Consider the following 19,074-nt stretch of genomic DNA (forward strand, 5'->3'; position numbering starts at 1 on the left):
ACTTCCCACGTATTCCCTGTGCGTCATAGAAGGCGACTAAAAGGGAAGGGAGCGGGGAGCTGGAAATCCTCCCCTCTCGTTTTTTTTTTAATTTTCCAAAAGAAGGAACAGAGAAGGGGGCCAGGTGAGGGTATTCCCTCAAAGGTCCAGTCCTCTGTTCTTAATGCTACCTCACTAATGCGGGAAACGGCATATGTCTGTGTGTGTATATATATGTATACGTTGAGACGTATTCATTTATTTATTTTGCTTTGTCGCTGTCTCCCGCGTTTGTGAGGTAGCGCAAGGAAACAGAGGAAAAAAATGGCCCAACCTACCCTCATACACATGTATATACATACACGTCCACACACGCAAATATACATACCTATACATCTCAATGTACACATTTATATACACACACTGACATATACATATATACACATGTACATAATTCATACTGTCTGCCTTTATTTATTCCCATCGCCACCTCGCCACACATGGAATAACATCCCCCTCCCCCCTCATGTGTGCGAGGTAGCGCTAGGAAAAGACAACAAAGGCCCCAATCGTTCACACTCAGTCTCTAGCTGTCATGTAATAATGCCCGAAACCACAGCTCCCTTTCCACATCCAGGCCCCACAGAACTTTCCATGGTTTACCCCAGACACTTCACATGCCCTAATTCAATCCATTGACAGCACGTCGACCCCAGTATACCACATCGATCCAATTCACTCTATTCCTTGCCCTCCTTTCACCCTCCTGCATGTTCAGGCCCCGATCACTCAAAATCTTTTTCACTCCATCTTTCCACCTCCAATTTGGTCTCCCACTTCTCCTCGTTCCCTCCACCTCCGACACATATATCCTCTTGGTCAATCTTTCCTCACTCATTCTCTCCATGTGCCCAAACCATTTCAAAACACCCTCTTCTGCTCTCTCAACCACGCACTTTTTATTTCCACACATCTCTCTTACCCTTACATTACTTACTCGATCAAACCACCTCACACCACATATTGTCCTCAAACATCTTATTTCCAGCACATCCATCCTCCTGCGCACAACTCTATCCATAGCCCATGCCTCGCAACCATACAACATTGTTGGAACCACTATTCCTTCAAACATACCCATTTTTGCTTTCCGAGATACTGTTCTCGACTTCCACACATTCTTCAAGGCTCCCAGGATATTCGCCCCCTCCCCTACCCTATGATTCACTTCCGCTTCCATAGCTCCATCCACTGCCAGATCCACTCCCAGATATCTGAAATACTTTACTTCCTCCAGTTTTTCTCCATTCAAACTTACCTCCCAATTGACTTGACCCTCAACCCTACTGTACCTAATAACCTTGCTCTTATTCACATTTACTCTTAACTTTCTTCTTTCACACACTTTACCAAACTCAGTCACCAGTTTCTGCAGTTTCTCTCATGAATCAGCCACCAGCGCTGTATCATCAGTGAACAACATCTGGCTCACTTCCCAAGCTCTCTCATCCACAACAGACTGCATACTTGCCCCTCTTTCCAAAACTCTTGCATTCACCTCCCTAACAACCCAATCCATAAACAAATTAAACAACCATGGAGACATCACACACCCCTGCCGCAAACCTGCAGTCACTGAGAAGCAATCATTTTCCTCTCTTCCTGCACATACACATGCCTTACATCCTCGATAAAAACTTTTCACTGCTTCTAACAACTTGCCTCCCACACCATATATTCTTAGTACCTTCCACAGAGCACCTCTATCAACTCTATCATATGCCTTCTCCAGAGCCATAAATGCTACATACAAATCCATTTGCTTTTCTAAGTATTTCTCACATACATTCTTCAAAGCAAACACCTGATCCACACATCCTCTACCACTCCTGAAACCACACTGCTCTTCCCCAATCTGATGCTCTGTTCATGCCTTCACCCTCTCAATCAATACCCTCCCATATAATTTACCAGGAATACTCAACAAACTTATACCTCTGTAATTTGAGCACACACTCTTATCCCCTTTGCCTTTGTACAATGGCACTATGCAAGCATTCCGCCAATCCTCAGGCACCTCACCATGAATCATACATACATTAAATAACCTTACCAACTAGTCAACAATACAGTTACCCCCTTCTTTAATAAATTCCACTGCAATACCATCCAAACCTGCTGCCTTGCCGGCTTTCATCTTCCGCAAAGCTTTTACTACCTCTTCTCTGTTTACCAAATCATTTTCCCTAACCCTCTCACTTTGCACACCACCTTGACCAAAACACCCTATATCTCCCACTCTAGCATCAAACATGTTGAGATGTATAGGTATGTACATTTGCGTGTGGACGTGTATGCATATACATGTGTATGTGGGTGGGTTGGGCCATTCTTTCGTCTGTTTCCTTGCGCTACCTCGCTAACGCGGGGGACAGCGACAAAGCAAAATAATAATCTTTTTTTTTTAAACTATTCGCCATTTCCCGCATTAGCTAAGAACAGAGGACTGGGCCCCCGGGGGAACATCCCCACCTGGCCCCTTTCTCCTTTCCTTCTTTTGGAAAATTAAAAAAAAAAAAAAAAAAGAGAGGGGAGGATTTCCAGCCCCCCGCTCCCTTTCCTTTTAGTCACCTTCTACGACACGCAGGGAATACGTGGGAAGTATTCTTTCTCCCCTATCCCCAGGGATAATAATAATATATATATATTCTGTGAAGACCTTTCTCACATTTTTCTCCTGGCTGGTTCTGTCCAGTGCCAGCATAACACTCCCTGCATACACATTGCTTCAGTTCACTCTATCCCATGAACACACACATATATATGATAAAAAATGAATACTCGATTAACTGGAGGGCTCTCCCAAATGAATGGGGTTCAGTCCCACATGATCTGAATAATTAGAACTTAAGTTGTATAACATCATTACAGTTACTTACATATCATCATATAATATCTCACTGCCTAAGACACAGTTATCTAATAATCTAAAATCAAAACTTGGGATATCCTTGACAATATAATAAATCTACATTGAGAGAACCATATCATCAATTGCTAACTATGAAGGAACACGATTAATTTAGTTGTTGATTGTTATGCATAATTGTTACAAGAAGAAAATCCTGCAATTACCAAGTTTGCTGCAAATATTCAATCACAAATGGCATAAGGAATTATACAAAAATAACTTGTAAATATCTATCAGTTCAACAAAAAATACCTTTTTTTATTTAATTGCATATTTTCCCAGTTACTTACTTTTGAGAATTCCTTTTCTTTTAGTGATATTTCATGAGTTTTGATGTGTCTTCCATGAGTGTCCTGATATATAACAATAATTGTTGGGTTTGAACAACCATATAAAAATTGTATATCTTGAATCTGAAGCTCATCCACTCTGTAAATAAACACATGATAAATGGGAAACAAGGATTATGCTTTTGCACACACAACTGAGTAACTTCAACCTTAGCAACAAAAACATGCTTTTGCAATGATGTCTGAACTGAGAATCACAGGTATGGGTACCTTTTCGAAGTCCCATGGTATAAACAGGGTAAAATCACAAAGACAAAATGACCTAAGAAATTTACTCTGACACAAACTAAAGGACAGAAGGACAACCCTTAAATTTCTAAATAAGTCAGATGAAGTCATCAGCAAAGAATTCTTCAAAAGATCCATACAAAGAGTGACTGGACACCACAAGAAATCAAATAAGAATCTTGCTTGAAGAAAAGAATCTTTCACAACAGATTCCACTGAGAAGCACACATCTACATTTTTACTGTCTTCCGGAATTCTTTCACGCTTGATTGCCATTTCATGCGATAAGGAGGAAGCATCACAAATAGATGAAGAAAGGTTACAATCTTTCACATCCATTCTCTAGCAGTCAAGTGTAATGCATTACAACAACAACCAGGCCCCCCAAGATCTTTCCATAGTTTTCCCCAGCCACTTTACATGCACTGGTTCTGTCCACTAAGGGCACTTCAACCCTGGTATACCACATCGTTCCAATTCACTCTATTCCTTGCATGCCTCTCACCCTCCTGTACGTTCAGGCTCTGATTGCTCAAAATCTTTTTCACTCCATCCTTCCACCTCCACTTTGGTCTCCTGCTTCTTGTCCCCTCCATCTCTGACACATATATCCTCTTTGTCAATCTTTCCACACTCATTCTCTCAATAGGTCCAAACCATTTTAACACACCCTCTTCTACTCTCTCAACCACAACCTTTATTTCCACACATCTCTCTTACCCTTTCATTGCTTACTTGATCAAACCACCTCACACCACATATTGTCCTCAAACATGTCCACCCTCCTCCGTACAACCCTATCTATGGCACACCCATAAACAAATCAAATAACCATGTGGACATCACACACCCCTCTGCAGACCAACATTCACTGGGTACTAATTACTCTCTTCTCTTCCTACTCGTACACATGCCTTACATCCTTGGTAAACACTTTCCTCTGCTTCCAGTAACTTACCTCTCACTTCATATACTCTTAAGACCTTCCACAAAGCATCTCTATCAACCCTATCAAATGCCTTCTCCAGATCCATAAATGCTGCAAACAAATCCATCTGTTTTTCTAAACATTTCTCACACACATTCTTCAAAGCAAACACCTGAACACACATCTTCTACCACTTCTGAAACCACACTGCTCTTCCCCAATTTGATGTTCTGTTCATGTTTTCACCCTCTCAATCAATACCCTCCCAGATAATTTCTCAGGAATACTCAGCAAATGTATGCCTCTGTAGTTTGAACACTCACCTTTATCCACGTTGTCTTTGTACAATGGCACTATGCTTGCATTCCACCAATCCTCAGGCACTTCATCATGATCCATACATAAAGTGAATATACTTACCAACCCATCAACAACACAGTGACCCTCTTTCTTAATAAATTCTACTGCAATACAATCCAAACCTGCTGCCTTGCTGGATTTCATCTTCCACAAAGCTTTAACTACCTCTTATCTCTTAACCAAACCATTCTCACTTTGCACACCAACCCAACCAAAACACCCTAATTCTGCCACTCTATCATCAAACACATTCAACAAACCTCAAAATACTCATTCCATCTCCTTCTCACTTCATCACTACCTGCTATTACTTTACCACTCGCCCCCTTCACCAATGTTCCCATTTGTTCTCGTCTTACGCACATTATTTACCTCCTTCCAAAACATCTTTTTATTCTCCCTAAAGTTCAATGATACTCTCTCACCCCAACTGTCATTTGCCCTCTTTTTCAACCTTTGCACCTTGCATCTTTCTCTTGACATCTTGCCACTTTCTTTTATACATTTCCTATTCATTTGCACTCCTTCCTCACAAGTACTGTCCAATGCCTCTCTTTTCTCTTTCACTAACAACTTTACTCCTTCATCCCACCACTCACTACCCTTTCTAATTTGCCCACCTCCCGCATTTCTCATGCCATATGCATCTTTTGTACATGCCATCAATGCTTCCTTAAATACATCCCATGCCTCACCCACTCTCCTCACGCAATTTGCTCTCACCTTTTGCCATTCTATGCTCAAAATCTTGGGTCTCTTTGAGATTAAAATGTACAATACACCTAAGTACATTTACCAAAGAGGCTTCAGAAGACAAAATTAATCAACCTATATCCAGTGCAAAAGCTTACCGAATATTATAAGCCTTTAGTTCATCATTATCTTTATCAAGTGGGATGACTTTAATAAGGCCTTCATATAGACGTAGAACAATGCAACGTGCTTGGGGGTCTATGATAGCTATCATCCCAGTTTCACATGGCTTCCCTGGAAAAAATGAAAAAGGATAACGGTGCTAAAAATATAATATGCCATATAAGAAATAATATCTATGCTTTACTTATCACATGTAGCACTTCAACCAAATTATGTATTCTACAGTATCAAAACAAGCAAACACAGACCAACTAACTAAAGCAGAATCATAAATTAAACATACACACATTAGATTGGGCCCCAAGAGGATAAAACTCCCTTTACAGAAAAAACAGGCAAGTACAAAATAGGTAATTAAACTCGCATCCAAAATTGGTCTAATGCATGAATGATGAAGTTCAACCCAAGTAAATGTTAAATAATACAGATAGTTTACAATGAAAGAAGGCCATCATGTGATTGTCATCAAATAGGAAACAAGCAACAAGAATCCTATATAGGAGAAAGACTTGGGAGTTGAAACTCTCCCTAACCATCATCAGAGTTCCATCTCATGGGAAAAGTTGGGGCAACCAACTATCTACTAGCAAATAGCAGAACTGCACTCAAGTCCATCAATATATATCTCTATATATCTATAGATCTTATCCCTGGGGATTGGGGAGAAAGAATACCTCCCATACATTCCCTGCATGTTGTAGAAGGCAACTAAAAGGGGAAGGAGCGGGGGGCTGGAAATCCTCCCCTCCTGTTATTAATTTTCAAAATGAAGGAACAGAAATGGGGGACAAGTGAGGATATTCCCCCTAGGGCTCAGTCCTCTGCTCTTAACACTATCCCGCTAATGCAGGAAATGGCGAACATGTATGAAAAAAAGATATATATATCATATATAATACTTTGTTGCTGTCTCCCACGTTAGTGAGGTAGTGCAAGGAAACAGACAAAAGAAAGGCCCAACCCACCCACATACACATGTATATACATACACATCCACACACGTAAATATACATACCTATACATTTCAACGTATACATATATATATCACAGACATATACATATATACACATGTACATAATTCATACTTGCTGCCTTAATTTATTCCCGTCGCGACCCCGCCACACATGAAATGACAACCACCCACCCCCTCCCTTCCGCATGTGCGTGAGGTAGTGCTAGGACAAGACAACAAAGGCTACATTCATTCACACTCAGTCTCTAGCTGTCATGTATAATGCACCGAAACCACAGCTCCCTTTCCACATTTATCATACTATGTTGCTGTCTTCCGCGTTAGCGAGGCAGTGCAAGGAAACAGACGAAAGAATGGCCCAACCCACCCACATACACATGTATATACATACACATCCACACACATACATATATACACATATACATCTCAACGTATACATATATATATATATATATATATATATACACACACAGACATATACATATATACACATTTACATAATTCATACTGTCTGCCCTTATTCATTCCCGTCGCCACCCCGCCACAAGTGAAATGACAACCCCGTCCCCCCACATGTGCGTGAGGTAGCACTAGGAAAAGACAACAAAGGACACATTCGTTCACATTCAGTCTCTAGCTGTCATGTATAATGCACCGAAACCACAGCTCCCTTTCCACATCCAGGCCCCACAAAACTTTCCATGGTTTACCCCAGACACTTAACTTGCCCTGATTCAATCCACTGACAGCACGTCAACCCCAGTTTACCACATTGTTCTAATTCACTCTATTCCTTGCACGCCTTTCACCCTCTTGTATGTTCAGGCCCCGATCACTCAAAATCTTTTTCATTCCATCCTTCCACCTCCAGTTTGGTCTCCCAATTCTCCTCGTTCCCTCCACCTCTGACACATATATACTCATTGTCAATCTTTCCTCACTCATTCTCTCTGTGACCAAACTATTTCAATAAACCCTCTTCTGCTCTCTTAACCATACTCTTTTTATGATCACACACCTCTCTTACCCTTTCATTACTTACTCGATCAAATCACCTCACAGCACATATTGTCCTCAGACATTTCATTTCCAACACATCCACCCTCCTCCACACAACCCTATCTATAGCCCATGCCTCGCAACCATATAACATTGTTGGAACCACTATTCCTTCAAGCATACCCATTTTTGCTCTTTTTTTTTTTTTTTTTTTTTTTTTTTCCCAAAAGAAGGAACAGAGAATTGGGCCAGGTGAGGGTATTCCCTCAAGGCCCAGTTCTCTTGTCTTAACGCTACCTCGCTAATGCGGGAAATGGCGAATAGTTTGAAAGAAAAAAGAAAGATATATATATATATATATATATATATATATATATATATATATATATATATATATATATATATATATATTTTTTTTTTTTTTTCATACTATTCGCCATTTCCCGCATTAGCGAGGTAGCGCTAAGAACAGAGGACTGGGCCTTTGAGGGAATATCCTCACCTGGCCCCTTCTCTGTTCCTTCTTTTGGAAAAAAAAAAAAAAAAAAAAAAAAAAAAAAAAAACAAGAGGGGAGGATTTCCAGCCCCCCGCTCCCTCCCCTTTTAGTCGCCTTCTACGACACGCAGGGAATACGTGGGAAGTATTCTTTCTCCCCTATCCCCTATATATATATATATATATATATCTTTTTTTTCATACATATTCACTATTTCCCAAATTAGCAAGGTAGTGCCAAGAACAAAGGACTGAGCCTTAGTGGGAATATCTTTGATGCCCATTCCCTCCAGGAACTCCATGAAGGGGGAAAAGGTACAAGGAAAGGTTAGAGACTTCATATTTGCCCAAATTGGAAGAAAAAAGTGTAAGGGGTGACCAGATCAAAACCAGAACATTTTTGAAACAGAATGATGATGACTAGTTTGCAAAGAGCACATTCCGTCAACAACTTATTCAAAATTGCTGTTAACCGATGTTCATTTTGGTAATTACTGTGTGTGTGAAGTTTGAATGCTACTATTTCATCCTACTGATAAGCCATAGTCACTGGACTGAACCAGGTTATGTGAAGCATCTGGGGTAAACCATGGAAAGGTCTGTGATGCCTGGATGTGGATAGGGAGCTGTGGTTTTGGTGCACTACACATGACAGCTAAAGACTGAGTATGAACAGATGTGGCCTTTTTTGTCTGTTTTCGTGACACTAACTCGATGAAGCAGGGGGTGGTGGTGATGTTTCCTGTGGGGTGGGGTAGCGTCAGAATGGATGAAGGCAAGCAAGTACGATTATGTACATGTGTATATATGGTATATATGTAGATGCCTGTGTGTATGTATATGTATTTATATGTGGATATGAAAGCTTTGCGGAAGATGAAAGCCGGCAAGGCAGCAGGTTTGGATGGTATTGCAGTGGAATTTATTAAAAAAGGGGGTGACTGTATTGTTGACTGGTTGGTAAGGTTATTTAATGTATGTATGACTCATGGTGAGGTGCCTGAGGATTGGCGGAATGCGTGCATAGTGCCATTGTACAAAGGCAAAGGGGATAAGAGTGAGTGCTCAAATTACAGAGGTATAAGTTTGTTGAGTATTCCTGGGAAATTATATGGGAGGGTATTGATTGAGAGGGTGAAGGCATGTACAGAGCATCAGATTGGGGAAGAGCAGTGTGGTTTCAGAAGTGGTAGAGGATGTGTGGATCAGGTGTTTGCTTTGAAGAATGTATGTGAGAAATACTTAGAAAAGCAAATGGATTTGTATGTAGCATTTATGGATCTGGAGAAGGCATATGATAGAGTTGATAGAGATGCTCTGTGGAAGGTATTAAGAATATATGGTGTGGGAGGAAAGTTGTTAGAAGCAGTGAAAAGTTTTTATCGAGGATGTAAGGCATGTGTACGTGTAGGAAGAAAGGAAAGTGATTGGTTCTCAGTGAATGTAGGTTTGCGGCAGGGGTGTGTGATGTCTCCATGGTTGTTTAATTTGTTTATGGATGGGGTTGTTAGGGAGGTAAATGCAAGAGTTTTGGAAAGAGGGGCAAGTATGAAGTCTGTTGGGGATGAGAGAGCTTGGGAAGTGAGTCAGTTGTTGTTCGCGGATGATACAGCGCTGGTGGCTGATTCATGTTTGAAACTGCAGAAGCTGGTGACTGAGTTTGGAAAAGTGTGTGGAAGAAGAAAGTTAAGAGTAAATGTGAATAAGAGCAAGGTTATTAGGTACAGTAGGGTTGAGGGTCAAGTCAATTGGGAGGTGAGTTTGAATGGAGAAAAACTGGAGGAAGTGAAGTGTTTTAGATATCTGGGAGTGGATCTGGCAGCGGATGGAACCATGGAAGCGGAAGTGGATCATAGGGTGGGGGAGGGGGCGAAAATCCTGGGGGCCTTGAAGAATGTGTGGAAGTCGAGAACATTATCTCGGAAAGCAAAAATGGGTATGTTTGAAGGAATAGTGGTTCCAACAATGTTGTATGGTTGCGAGGCGTGGGCTATGGATAGAGTTGTGCGCAGGAGGATGGATGTGCTGGAAATGAGATGTTTGAGGACAATGTGTGGTGTGAGGTGGTTTGATCGAGTGAGTAACGTAAGGGTAAGAGAGATGTGTGGAAATAAAAAGAGCGTGGTTGAGAGAGCAGAAGAGGGTGTTTTGAAGTGGTTTGGGCACATGGAGAGGATGAGTGAGGAAAGATTGACCAAGAGGATAAATGTGTCGGAGGTGGAGGGAACAAGGAGAAGAGGGAGACCAAACTGGAGGTGGAAAGATGGAGTGAAAAAGATTTTGTGTGATCGGGGCCTGAACATGCAGGAGGGTGAAAGGAGGGTAAGGAATAGAGTGAGTTGGAGCGATGTGGTATACCGGGGTTGACGTGCTGTCAGTGGATTGAAGCAGGGCATGTGAAGCGTCTGGGGTAAACCGTGGAAGGCTGTGTAGGTATGTATATTTGCGTGTGTGGACGTATGTATATACATGTGTATGGGGGGGGGGGGTTGGGCCATTTCTTTCGTCTGTTTCCTTGCGCTCCCTCGCAAACGCGGGAGACAGCGACAAAGTATAATAAAAAAAAAAAAATGTATATGTATGTATATGTGACTATATGGGTATTTATGTATATACATATATGTGTACATCAGCAGATGGGCCAATCTTCATCTGTTTCCTGGTGCTAGCTCACTGACGCGGGAAACAGCGATTATGCACAATAATATATAAATATAAAACATTGCTCAGAAAATGTTTCTGTTGTACCACTGCCAGACTGCAATCATGTGTGGAATTTTTAGTACAGCTTCCCGAGTGCTACAGAAACCCCATTAGAAGGGGATCCTATGGCAGAAAAATTATATTTTGTGAGGTGCTAGCAAAAGTGCCTCTTAGAACCCTATAAATATTTGGTGAGGTTATAACTCAGTTGTCCCTTTCATTCTAAGTAAAATCCTGGAGACTGACTTTTACAGCTTAATGTCATTCTGCTGACAGTTCAAGGTCACATTATCAACCAACCCAACCAACAAACCACATAGTTGAAATCTGTGGCACTTAACCCCACCTGATTATGCACTATCTCTGCCTTGAATTATACCAAGGTATTCCTTGGAATTTGTTAAACAGACAGTACAAGAGACTGGCTGATGAAATACTGCAAAGTAAAAACAGATGAGTACTTCGAGATACACATGTACTCTGGAGGGAGGACAGTACAAGAGATCAGGAAATATGAGAGAAACAGTGTTATGAAGAAAGTGGCTAATACAGTGATGAGTGGAATAATATGATATGGATGAATGGGCAAGCAGAGAAACTGGCTATTATGTGAAAGATGTACAAGAATGCATCTGAGCACTGATGGAAAGTAAAGTATAAGAAAAGAGGTGGGATTACATATGTGAAGGATGTATTAACAAAGAAAACTGTAGAAATGAACCAAATGTGCACTGAGGACTTTGCAATGATCACCCTGTGAAAACTGGTATAAGCAAACATGGTACTACCTAATCATAACAATCTCAGACATTATAAAAGGCTTAAAAAGTTCTTGAAAACTACAGGAAAGTAAAATAATCACTTGATTTGACATACACATTAACAGTAAAACAAGATTAACTAACCAATCTTATCAGCCACATTTCCATGAGCACGAGTCAGAATTTCAAGGTGTTCTCCATCACCAATACATTCCAGTATCATGGCACAGTATCTTGTTGTCAAGATGAAAAGCAGATCTTTCGTCTCATTCTGAAATGATAAACCAATTCAAAGAGAATTATTTGTTCATAAATCATACGAGAGATATGCATGTAATCAACTCTTATCATAATTATGCTCGTAAGACAATAGGATGATCATGCTATTATTCAGCATTACCTTCAACACTCACACCCATCTACAAACAATTTCAAGGCAGTTATGATGTCACTCACCTAATTAGATACTAAATTCAAACCAAAATTTCTAGACTTTGTACCAACCTTCCCTTCCCTCTATTTGGCACTTAACTTGTAAGTGGTACACATCTCTAATCAGTCTTCCTCTATTTACTTGGTTTCTAGTTATATAATAACCCATCACAAATTTTTCCTTGCTGACTATTTTCATCTCAGACCTACATCTTATCACTAACAAACTTATGAACCCTATGCTAAATCTTCTGACAATCCAATGACTCACTTCCTCATCCAGTCCCCTTGCTTCATTGACTGTCAACTTTGGTCATTTTACACTCAATATCTCCCGATATCTACCTCGCAAACGCGGGAGACAAAAAAAAAAAAAAAAAAAAAAAAAAAAAAAAAAAAAAAATCTCCCGATATTTCTTCATACAAGTTTCTTTTTCAAGCTCAATTACTTTCTCACCACTCTTGTCACCGACACTGTTTCCTCTTTTCCAAGACCTATATAAACCTCCACCCTTGCCTCCACAAGGTAGCGATCAGACATCCCAGCAACTACCCCTCTCAGCATATTTACATCCAGAAGTCTCTCTCTTATACTCCTATCAATTACTACATAATCCAATAATCCCTATGACCATCTCTCCTACTTACATACACATCTTATGTATGATCCTCTTTATAAATCAGGCATTCCCAGTCACCAGTCATTTTTCTGCACAGAACTCCACAACACTGAAAACCCCATGCTCCCCAATTATACCCTCAACTTCCACATTACTCACCTTTGCATTAAAATCACTCATCACTAATATTCAGTCTCTTGCATCAAAACTCCAAACACACTTACTCAGCTGCTCCCAAAACACTTACCTTTCATTATCATTCTTCTCATGGTGAGATGCTTCAGCACTAATAATCACCCATTTCTTGCCATCTATTTTCATTTTTAACTACATCAACATATAATTCACTTCCTTAAACTCTATCACTATTGTTCTACAACTTCTGCTTCTGGAGTAGCACTACTCCTTCCTTGGCTCTTTTCCTCTCACTTATCCCAGACTTTATTCCTTAGACATTTCCAAACCATTCTTTCCCTTTACCAATGAGCTTTGTTTCACAAAGAGCCAGAACATCCAGGTTCATTCATTAAGCATACTATCTCTCCTTTCTTCTCATCTTGGTTACATCCACCCACATTTATACACCAAAGCCTGAGCTTTTGAGGAACATGAACACTCCTTGCTTGGCTCATTCTTCTTTCATTTCTTTAGAAACTGAAATATAAGAAGGGTGAGAGGTTTTCAGCCCACCACTCCCACACTCTTTAGTCATTTTCTATGAAATGCATGGAATACATAGGTAGAATTCTCTCTCAAGCCCTAGGGAAAGATATTAGATGAAATCATATGAGTGTTCTGTAAAACACATGAAGATCATCTAATGCAATATCAGGACTAAGAAACATGCATGCAGTGACTCCAGAAACATTTAAAAGTTGATTGGACTTATGGCTGAAGTCAATCCCTGATGAAACTAAAACACATAATTATCTAAGAGGACAAAAATAGAATAATTCAAAAAGCAAAACATGCAATAAGTGTCATGCAACAGCCCTCCCATTCTGTTAAAATCTCGTCATGGGTGCTCATGGGTACATACGTATGGTGATACACAATCTCTGATTCACCCTCTTTTTCGCCTTCCTCTTGACCTTCTATCACTTTTTCTTGTAAATCTCCCTGTCACACACACTTCACTGCACATACTGTCCATCTGCCATCATTTTCTCTTTCATTAGCACATTAATTTCCTCATTCTACTGCTCATATACCCACATCCCACCTTCAACATACGACACACTTCACTCATATATCTAAGCACTGCTTCTCTACATGCCTTTGCTCACTCTTATTTCAATTACGCTCACCTTAAATAGCATTCAACTCATTCTCTCTTGACATCTATGCTCACAAGCCTTCTTTACAAGCTCAGTCACTTTCACCACCTTCTTCCCACTCACATCATTTCCTGGTTTCCTAAGGCAACAGCAAAGTTCACACTCACCTTCACTAAGATACAGTCAGACAGCCTAAGTGTTGCCCCTCTCAGCACATTCACATCAAACAGCCTCATCAGCACACCTGTCATTTAATTTTTTCTTTTCTTTTTTTTTTTTTGCTTTGTCGCTGTCTCCCGCGTTTGCGAGGTAGCGCAAGAAAACAGACGAAAGAAATGGCCCAACCCACCCCCATACACATGTATGTACATACGTCCACACACGCAAATATACATACCTACACAGCTTTCCATGGTTTACCCCAGACGCCTCACACGCCGCGATTCAATCCACTGACAGCACGTCAACCCCGGCACACCAATAATATCTACTGACCCCAAGCCTATTCACCCATGTATACTTATCATAATTATGGACTTCCATTCAAGTATTCCCAATCATCAATCCTTTCAAAATATACAACTTAACAAGCTGTTCCCTATTTTCATTTACCCTCCCATTGTATCCTCTACTATGACATCACCCATACTTGCATTCAAATCCCTAACAATAAGAAGCTAATCATTACATCAACACTGCTAAAGTACTCAATTCCTCCTAAAAGACTTACCTCTCTTCCTCACACCTTTTGGTACCAAGTGCATAAGCATGGACAATCTCCTACCTTAACTAGGATACTTTTAATCTCAACTGCATCAACTTTTAATTTCAACTGCGTCAATCTTTACACTTTTAATTCCACTGTTCCTCCTTCAGCAAAAAAGCCACCTCCTTCTTTGGTCTCATCCTCACACTAACTCCATACTTTACACCAAGGATATTCTTATGCAAAGCTTCCCACTTCTCCTGTTACCTAGTTTCACAAGAACCAGAACTTCCAGGTTTCTCTTTTCAGATATAGCAACTCTCTCCCTTCTTCTCATCCTAGTGCTATCTATGCACATTCAGGCACCCAAGCCTGACCTTTCAGGGAGCAATCCTTGCTTGGCTCTTTCTTCTGCTGCTACTTTTGGAAAGTGAGAGTACAGGAATGGGAATGTTTCCAGCCCCCTACTTCTAAATGCTATTTTCATATATCAAAAACAAATAATTCTTGGAGCATCCACTAGGTATACATAACAAACATTTAAGGTTCTAATATATTCAGATTACAATCTGTGCCTCACATTACTAACATCTGTAAAACCAATAATATGCACATTACCAGGTCTTAAGGATTCTTAATTTTCTTTTGTGTTATAGTTACTATAAATAAAAATCTAAGGATACTTATATGGTCCTAACACACTTAATTCCCTGCATAATATATATAACTACACTGACAGTATTTGTTCATGTAACACATCATCACAACTCAAGTATACCATTGGAGTGAAGAGATGCATGCATGCTATTTTGCCATATATAGTAAGCTCTTTCAGTGGCCGAAGTCCTTCAGGCGTTACTAAGTGCAGCTCAACCCTGTTGTTACGAGCCACCACTAAATTCAGGTCGGTAGATGATGTCAAGTGACCTGCAAAAAGCATATAAATAATACTCATACACAGGTGTTACAACATCAATGACAAAAGCTTCAGTTTACTTCTTGTATTTGAACTTGTGTATTTTTTTCTGTGTATGCAACAAATAATCATCAGCCCTTTAACCCTCAAACAAGGAAATACAACTTGCATTCTAATAAGTTACTGTTACAGAATTCAAAAGTATGGTAAACTCCTAAGAGTGCCTATCAGTTCATGCATAATGCAAGAAACTATTATTTATGGATTATGTTCATATTATCTTATATGTTTAAATTTTTTTCTTTTTAGTGGTTAAGGAAACTTTGAGGGTTATACTTTGTCCATCATTAGGGCCTCCAGGCCCTAATCCTGTACTTACATAGAAAACCATGGAACTGAGAGCTGGGTAATTTCTTGGTCCCTATCACGCATGTTTGGAGGACATTTGCGTAGAATGATTCTGATATCAGAAGTTTACCATACTTTTGAGTTCTGTAACCATAACTTAGTAGAATGCAAGTTGTATTTCCTTGTTTGAGGGTTAAAGGGCTCATAATCATTTATAGATACACATGACTAAAATACACACATTTTTCTAAACCATATCAACTCTAGTTTAAGAACCTTACATCAAAGCTCTGGATTCTAAAATTCACACTTTTTTTACTCAAGCACTTTTTTCAGTTTGGAGATTAGTTAACAGATGATAATGTCCATGATATTTGCCACTATATGTTCAAAGTCAAAATCACTTTCAGTCCTCCCGTGAGATCTGAATTCTGCCGAGGTTTTAAAAGCTTTTGTGTTTAGTTTTTCTCTATATATTTTCATAATAATTACTTGTAAGGCAAACATCACTACAAGACTGACCTATGGGAGCCATTTCTGGTATAAACTTATCTGGTCCTACTTAAAATAGTCTTGTCTGATGTATTTCATAAAAAGTTCAGTTGCATCCCTGCTGCAGTCAAAGTGGGACTTGTCTAAAGACCTAAATTTGTTACAATCAGATGATTTCTTCTGGTTGTATAGCACCTCAACATCTCATCATATACACTGTCTTCTTGATAGCCCTTCATGTTCTTACATAGGAACTTTTTCAATTCTGATGCTAACATGGGGTGAGAAAAATTTAGTCCAGTATGATAAATCCTGTGATTCTGGAAAGAGCCTTCATCTTGACTTTTGTGGAAACGTTTCGGGACATGTTCCGAGAATCATGAAGCAAGTCAATACAACTTTTTGTGGAAACATTTTGTGGACATGTTTCGAGAATTATGAAGTAAGTCAATACAAACAGCCAGAGGGCAATTACACCATTGCTTAGTGCAGTTTATTGACTGGTTTGTGGATAAACCTGGTCCAAGCCAGTTCGCTACTAGCATCAAATAAGTGGTTAGCAGGGGATGAGAGGTGATTACCTCACACTGGGGAAGATCTGTTTGTTGCTATGTATGGTTTTGGGTATGCTGTCATCAAAAGATGATCAAGAATGGCATTATGTTGCTTAAGGTATTTACTTAGTTTTCTTTAGGTTTTACATTACGTAATCCCCTCCTTCAGATTGGGATAAGTCCATATGTGATTCTCTCTTTCACTTACTGTGTGAGCATATAAGCATACACAACATACTGTGATATACAATTATTCTATCCACTGTAAAGTACAACGAGATACATTATTCTATCCACAGTAAAGTACAATTTTGGGAGTGGAGGAGGTGTAACTGGAGATTTCGTCTTGGTGCATTAACCTTGCATAAGGTGTACAAATAAGTAGTGCTTGTATTATCATGACATTCGTGAATCACTTTAACACATAGGACAAAAGGATGTGGACAAACAAACTGTGAGGCTGTATGCTATTAATCCACCCTATAAAACAGGGAAATCAATGAGAACGAATTATCAAATAGATAAAAAATGGGCCTAGTTGAATCTAGATTACCTAAAGTACAGTAATGGGTTCATGAGGTGTCTCAGAGAGTAGAGTATAGGGTTGGTAAAATTCTACTACCTCTTCAACTACTGAGGTTACGTGAGGTGTAAACTGATTATGCTCATGTATTAACGTGTATTACCTTGTACTTTTACATTACTGAGCCCTACACATTCCATGATAAATGTAACTCTTATCACCTTATCTAATATTGTTTAATAAGATATAATGATCTGCAACTGTTACTGTAGTCTTTAAACACTACACTAGCACAGTCAGTGGATATTCACAGCAAATAGGAATGTGGAGACAGTCTACACAGCCTTTTATTCTATTCACTAAGCAGATTTTTAAAGATAAATATCTTAATATTCAAAGCTAGTTTTGATGCATTGCTAAAATGATACAGTACCAAACTAACACCATAAATCAACCTCCCAGAGTCTACATCAATTTCAATAAACTTAAGGGGATCCATTTATAAGCATTTCTACTAAATCCATAAATCATTTCTGTGGTGCCCAGAATCTGGAACATTAATGTTACTGGTACATTTAGACTTCATAGGAGGTTTGATGGAAGGAGCCCCATATTTTTGGGTTCAGTGCACCTGGTTGATTAAATGACCAGAGCCCCTTATTTTGTGGATCAGTACACCAGGTTGATTAACTAAGTGAATTATATTAAATGATCACATTACATGTACAGCTTAAATACAATGTGAAATGGAAAACATACATATGATGATACATATAACTCACATGGAAAACACACAAAGTCATGGTTGATTTGTTTAACTACTATATTAACTGACTTGTTTAACTACATCGTTAATATCAACTGTATTCCATTTCATACAATACAAAGCATATTCAGTCCCATAACATTATCTTGTCCATTCTCGCAATTTCTATGTCTATTCAAGTAATGATTTATAAATAAAGGCTATCCCGGGGGTCCACTTCCGGACCGTAACTTAAATATAATTAACTACTGACTAATTGGCTATTCCCAGAAGCACACTAATGCCATTTACAATATGTTACAACAGCCAATAAGTAACTAAGTCCTAAACGATGGACTGCCCTCAGTGAATGACTAAGTTATGTCAAGCAGACGGCATTGTCTGCCCGTCCATTTTTGGTCAATGCTTCCCAAACGAAACTTTACACAAAATGATATCATATCTGAATATATGAGGCTGCAGTGAGTTCATTTGGTCTAGATTTTAAAAGTAATAGAAATATCATGGATAAAAAGGCGTTCAATCACCTTCAATAACATCATCCATCATTTCGAAAAAGCCGACTAATCCTAAACATAGTCACCAAAACATATATGTCTCCACTCCATTTACTGACCAGTGGCACATGCTGTAACAGCGGTGGGTTTGTGAGCAGTAACAACATAGTTATAAGCTGCTGTGGCCATTTCGGATTGTGTTGTTTACAATTTTACATCACGCTCTCGTGTGGCAAGAACGCACAGTCTCTGGGCTATGTACACCCGCTTCAAGCTTGCCTAATTGATACTTTTATCTTGACAACTTCACCTTGTGACT

General features: G+C 39.5%; 1 protein-coding gene across 1 annotated transcript in view; it reads right to left on the reverse strand.

Annotated features, from left to right (window-relative positions):
• Positions 1–19,029, reverse strand: part of pic (DNA damage-binding protein pic) — a 120,390-nt gene extending 101,361 nt beyond the window's left edge. The window contains exons 1-5 of the mRNA XM_071686113.1: positions 18,875–19,029; positions 15,438–15,586; positions 11,769–11,895; positions 5,668–5,803; positions 3,241–3,379 (exon numbers count right to left, since the gene is read on the reverse strand). Of these exons, the coding sequence (XP_071542214.1) occupies positions 3,241–3,379; positions 5,668–5,803; positions 11,769–11,895; positions 15,438–15,586; positions 18,875–18,944 (621 nt within the window). The 5' untranslated portion in view covers positions 18,945–19,029. The remainder of the gene's footprint in view (positions 1–3,240; positions 3,380–5,667; positions 5,804–11,768; positions 11,896–15,437; positions 15,587–18,874) is intronic.
• Positions 19,030–19,074: the final 45 nt, after the last annotated feature.

Source organism: Panulirus ornatus, chromosome 41, assembly GCF_036320965.1.
Source record: "Panulirus ornatus isolate Po-2019 chromosome 41, ASM3632096v1, whole genome shotgun sequence".
Classification (NCBI taxonomy): Eukaryota; Metazoa; Arthropoda; class Malacostraca; order Decapoda; family Palinuridae; genus Panulirus; species Panulirus ornatus.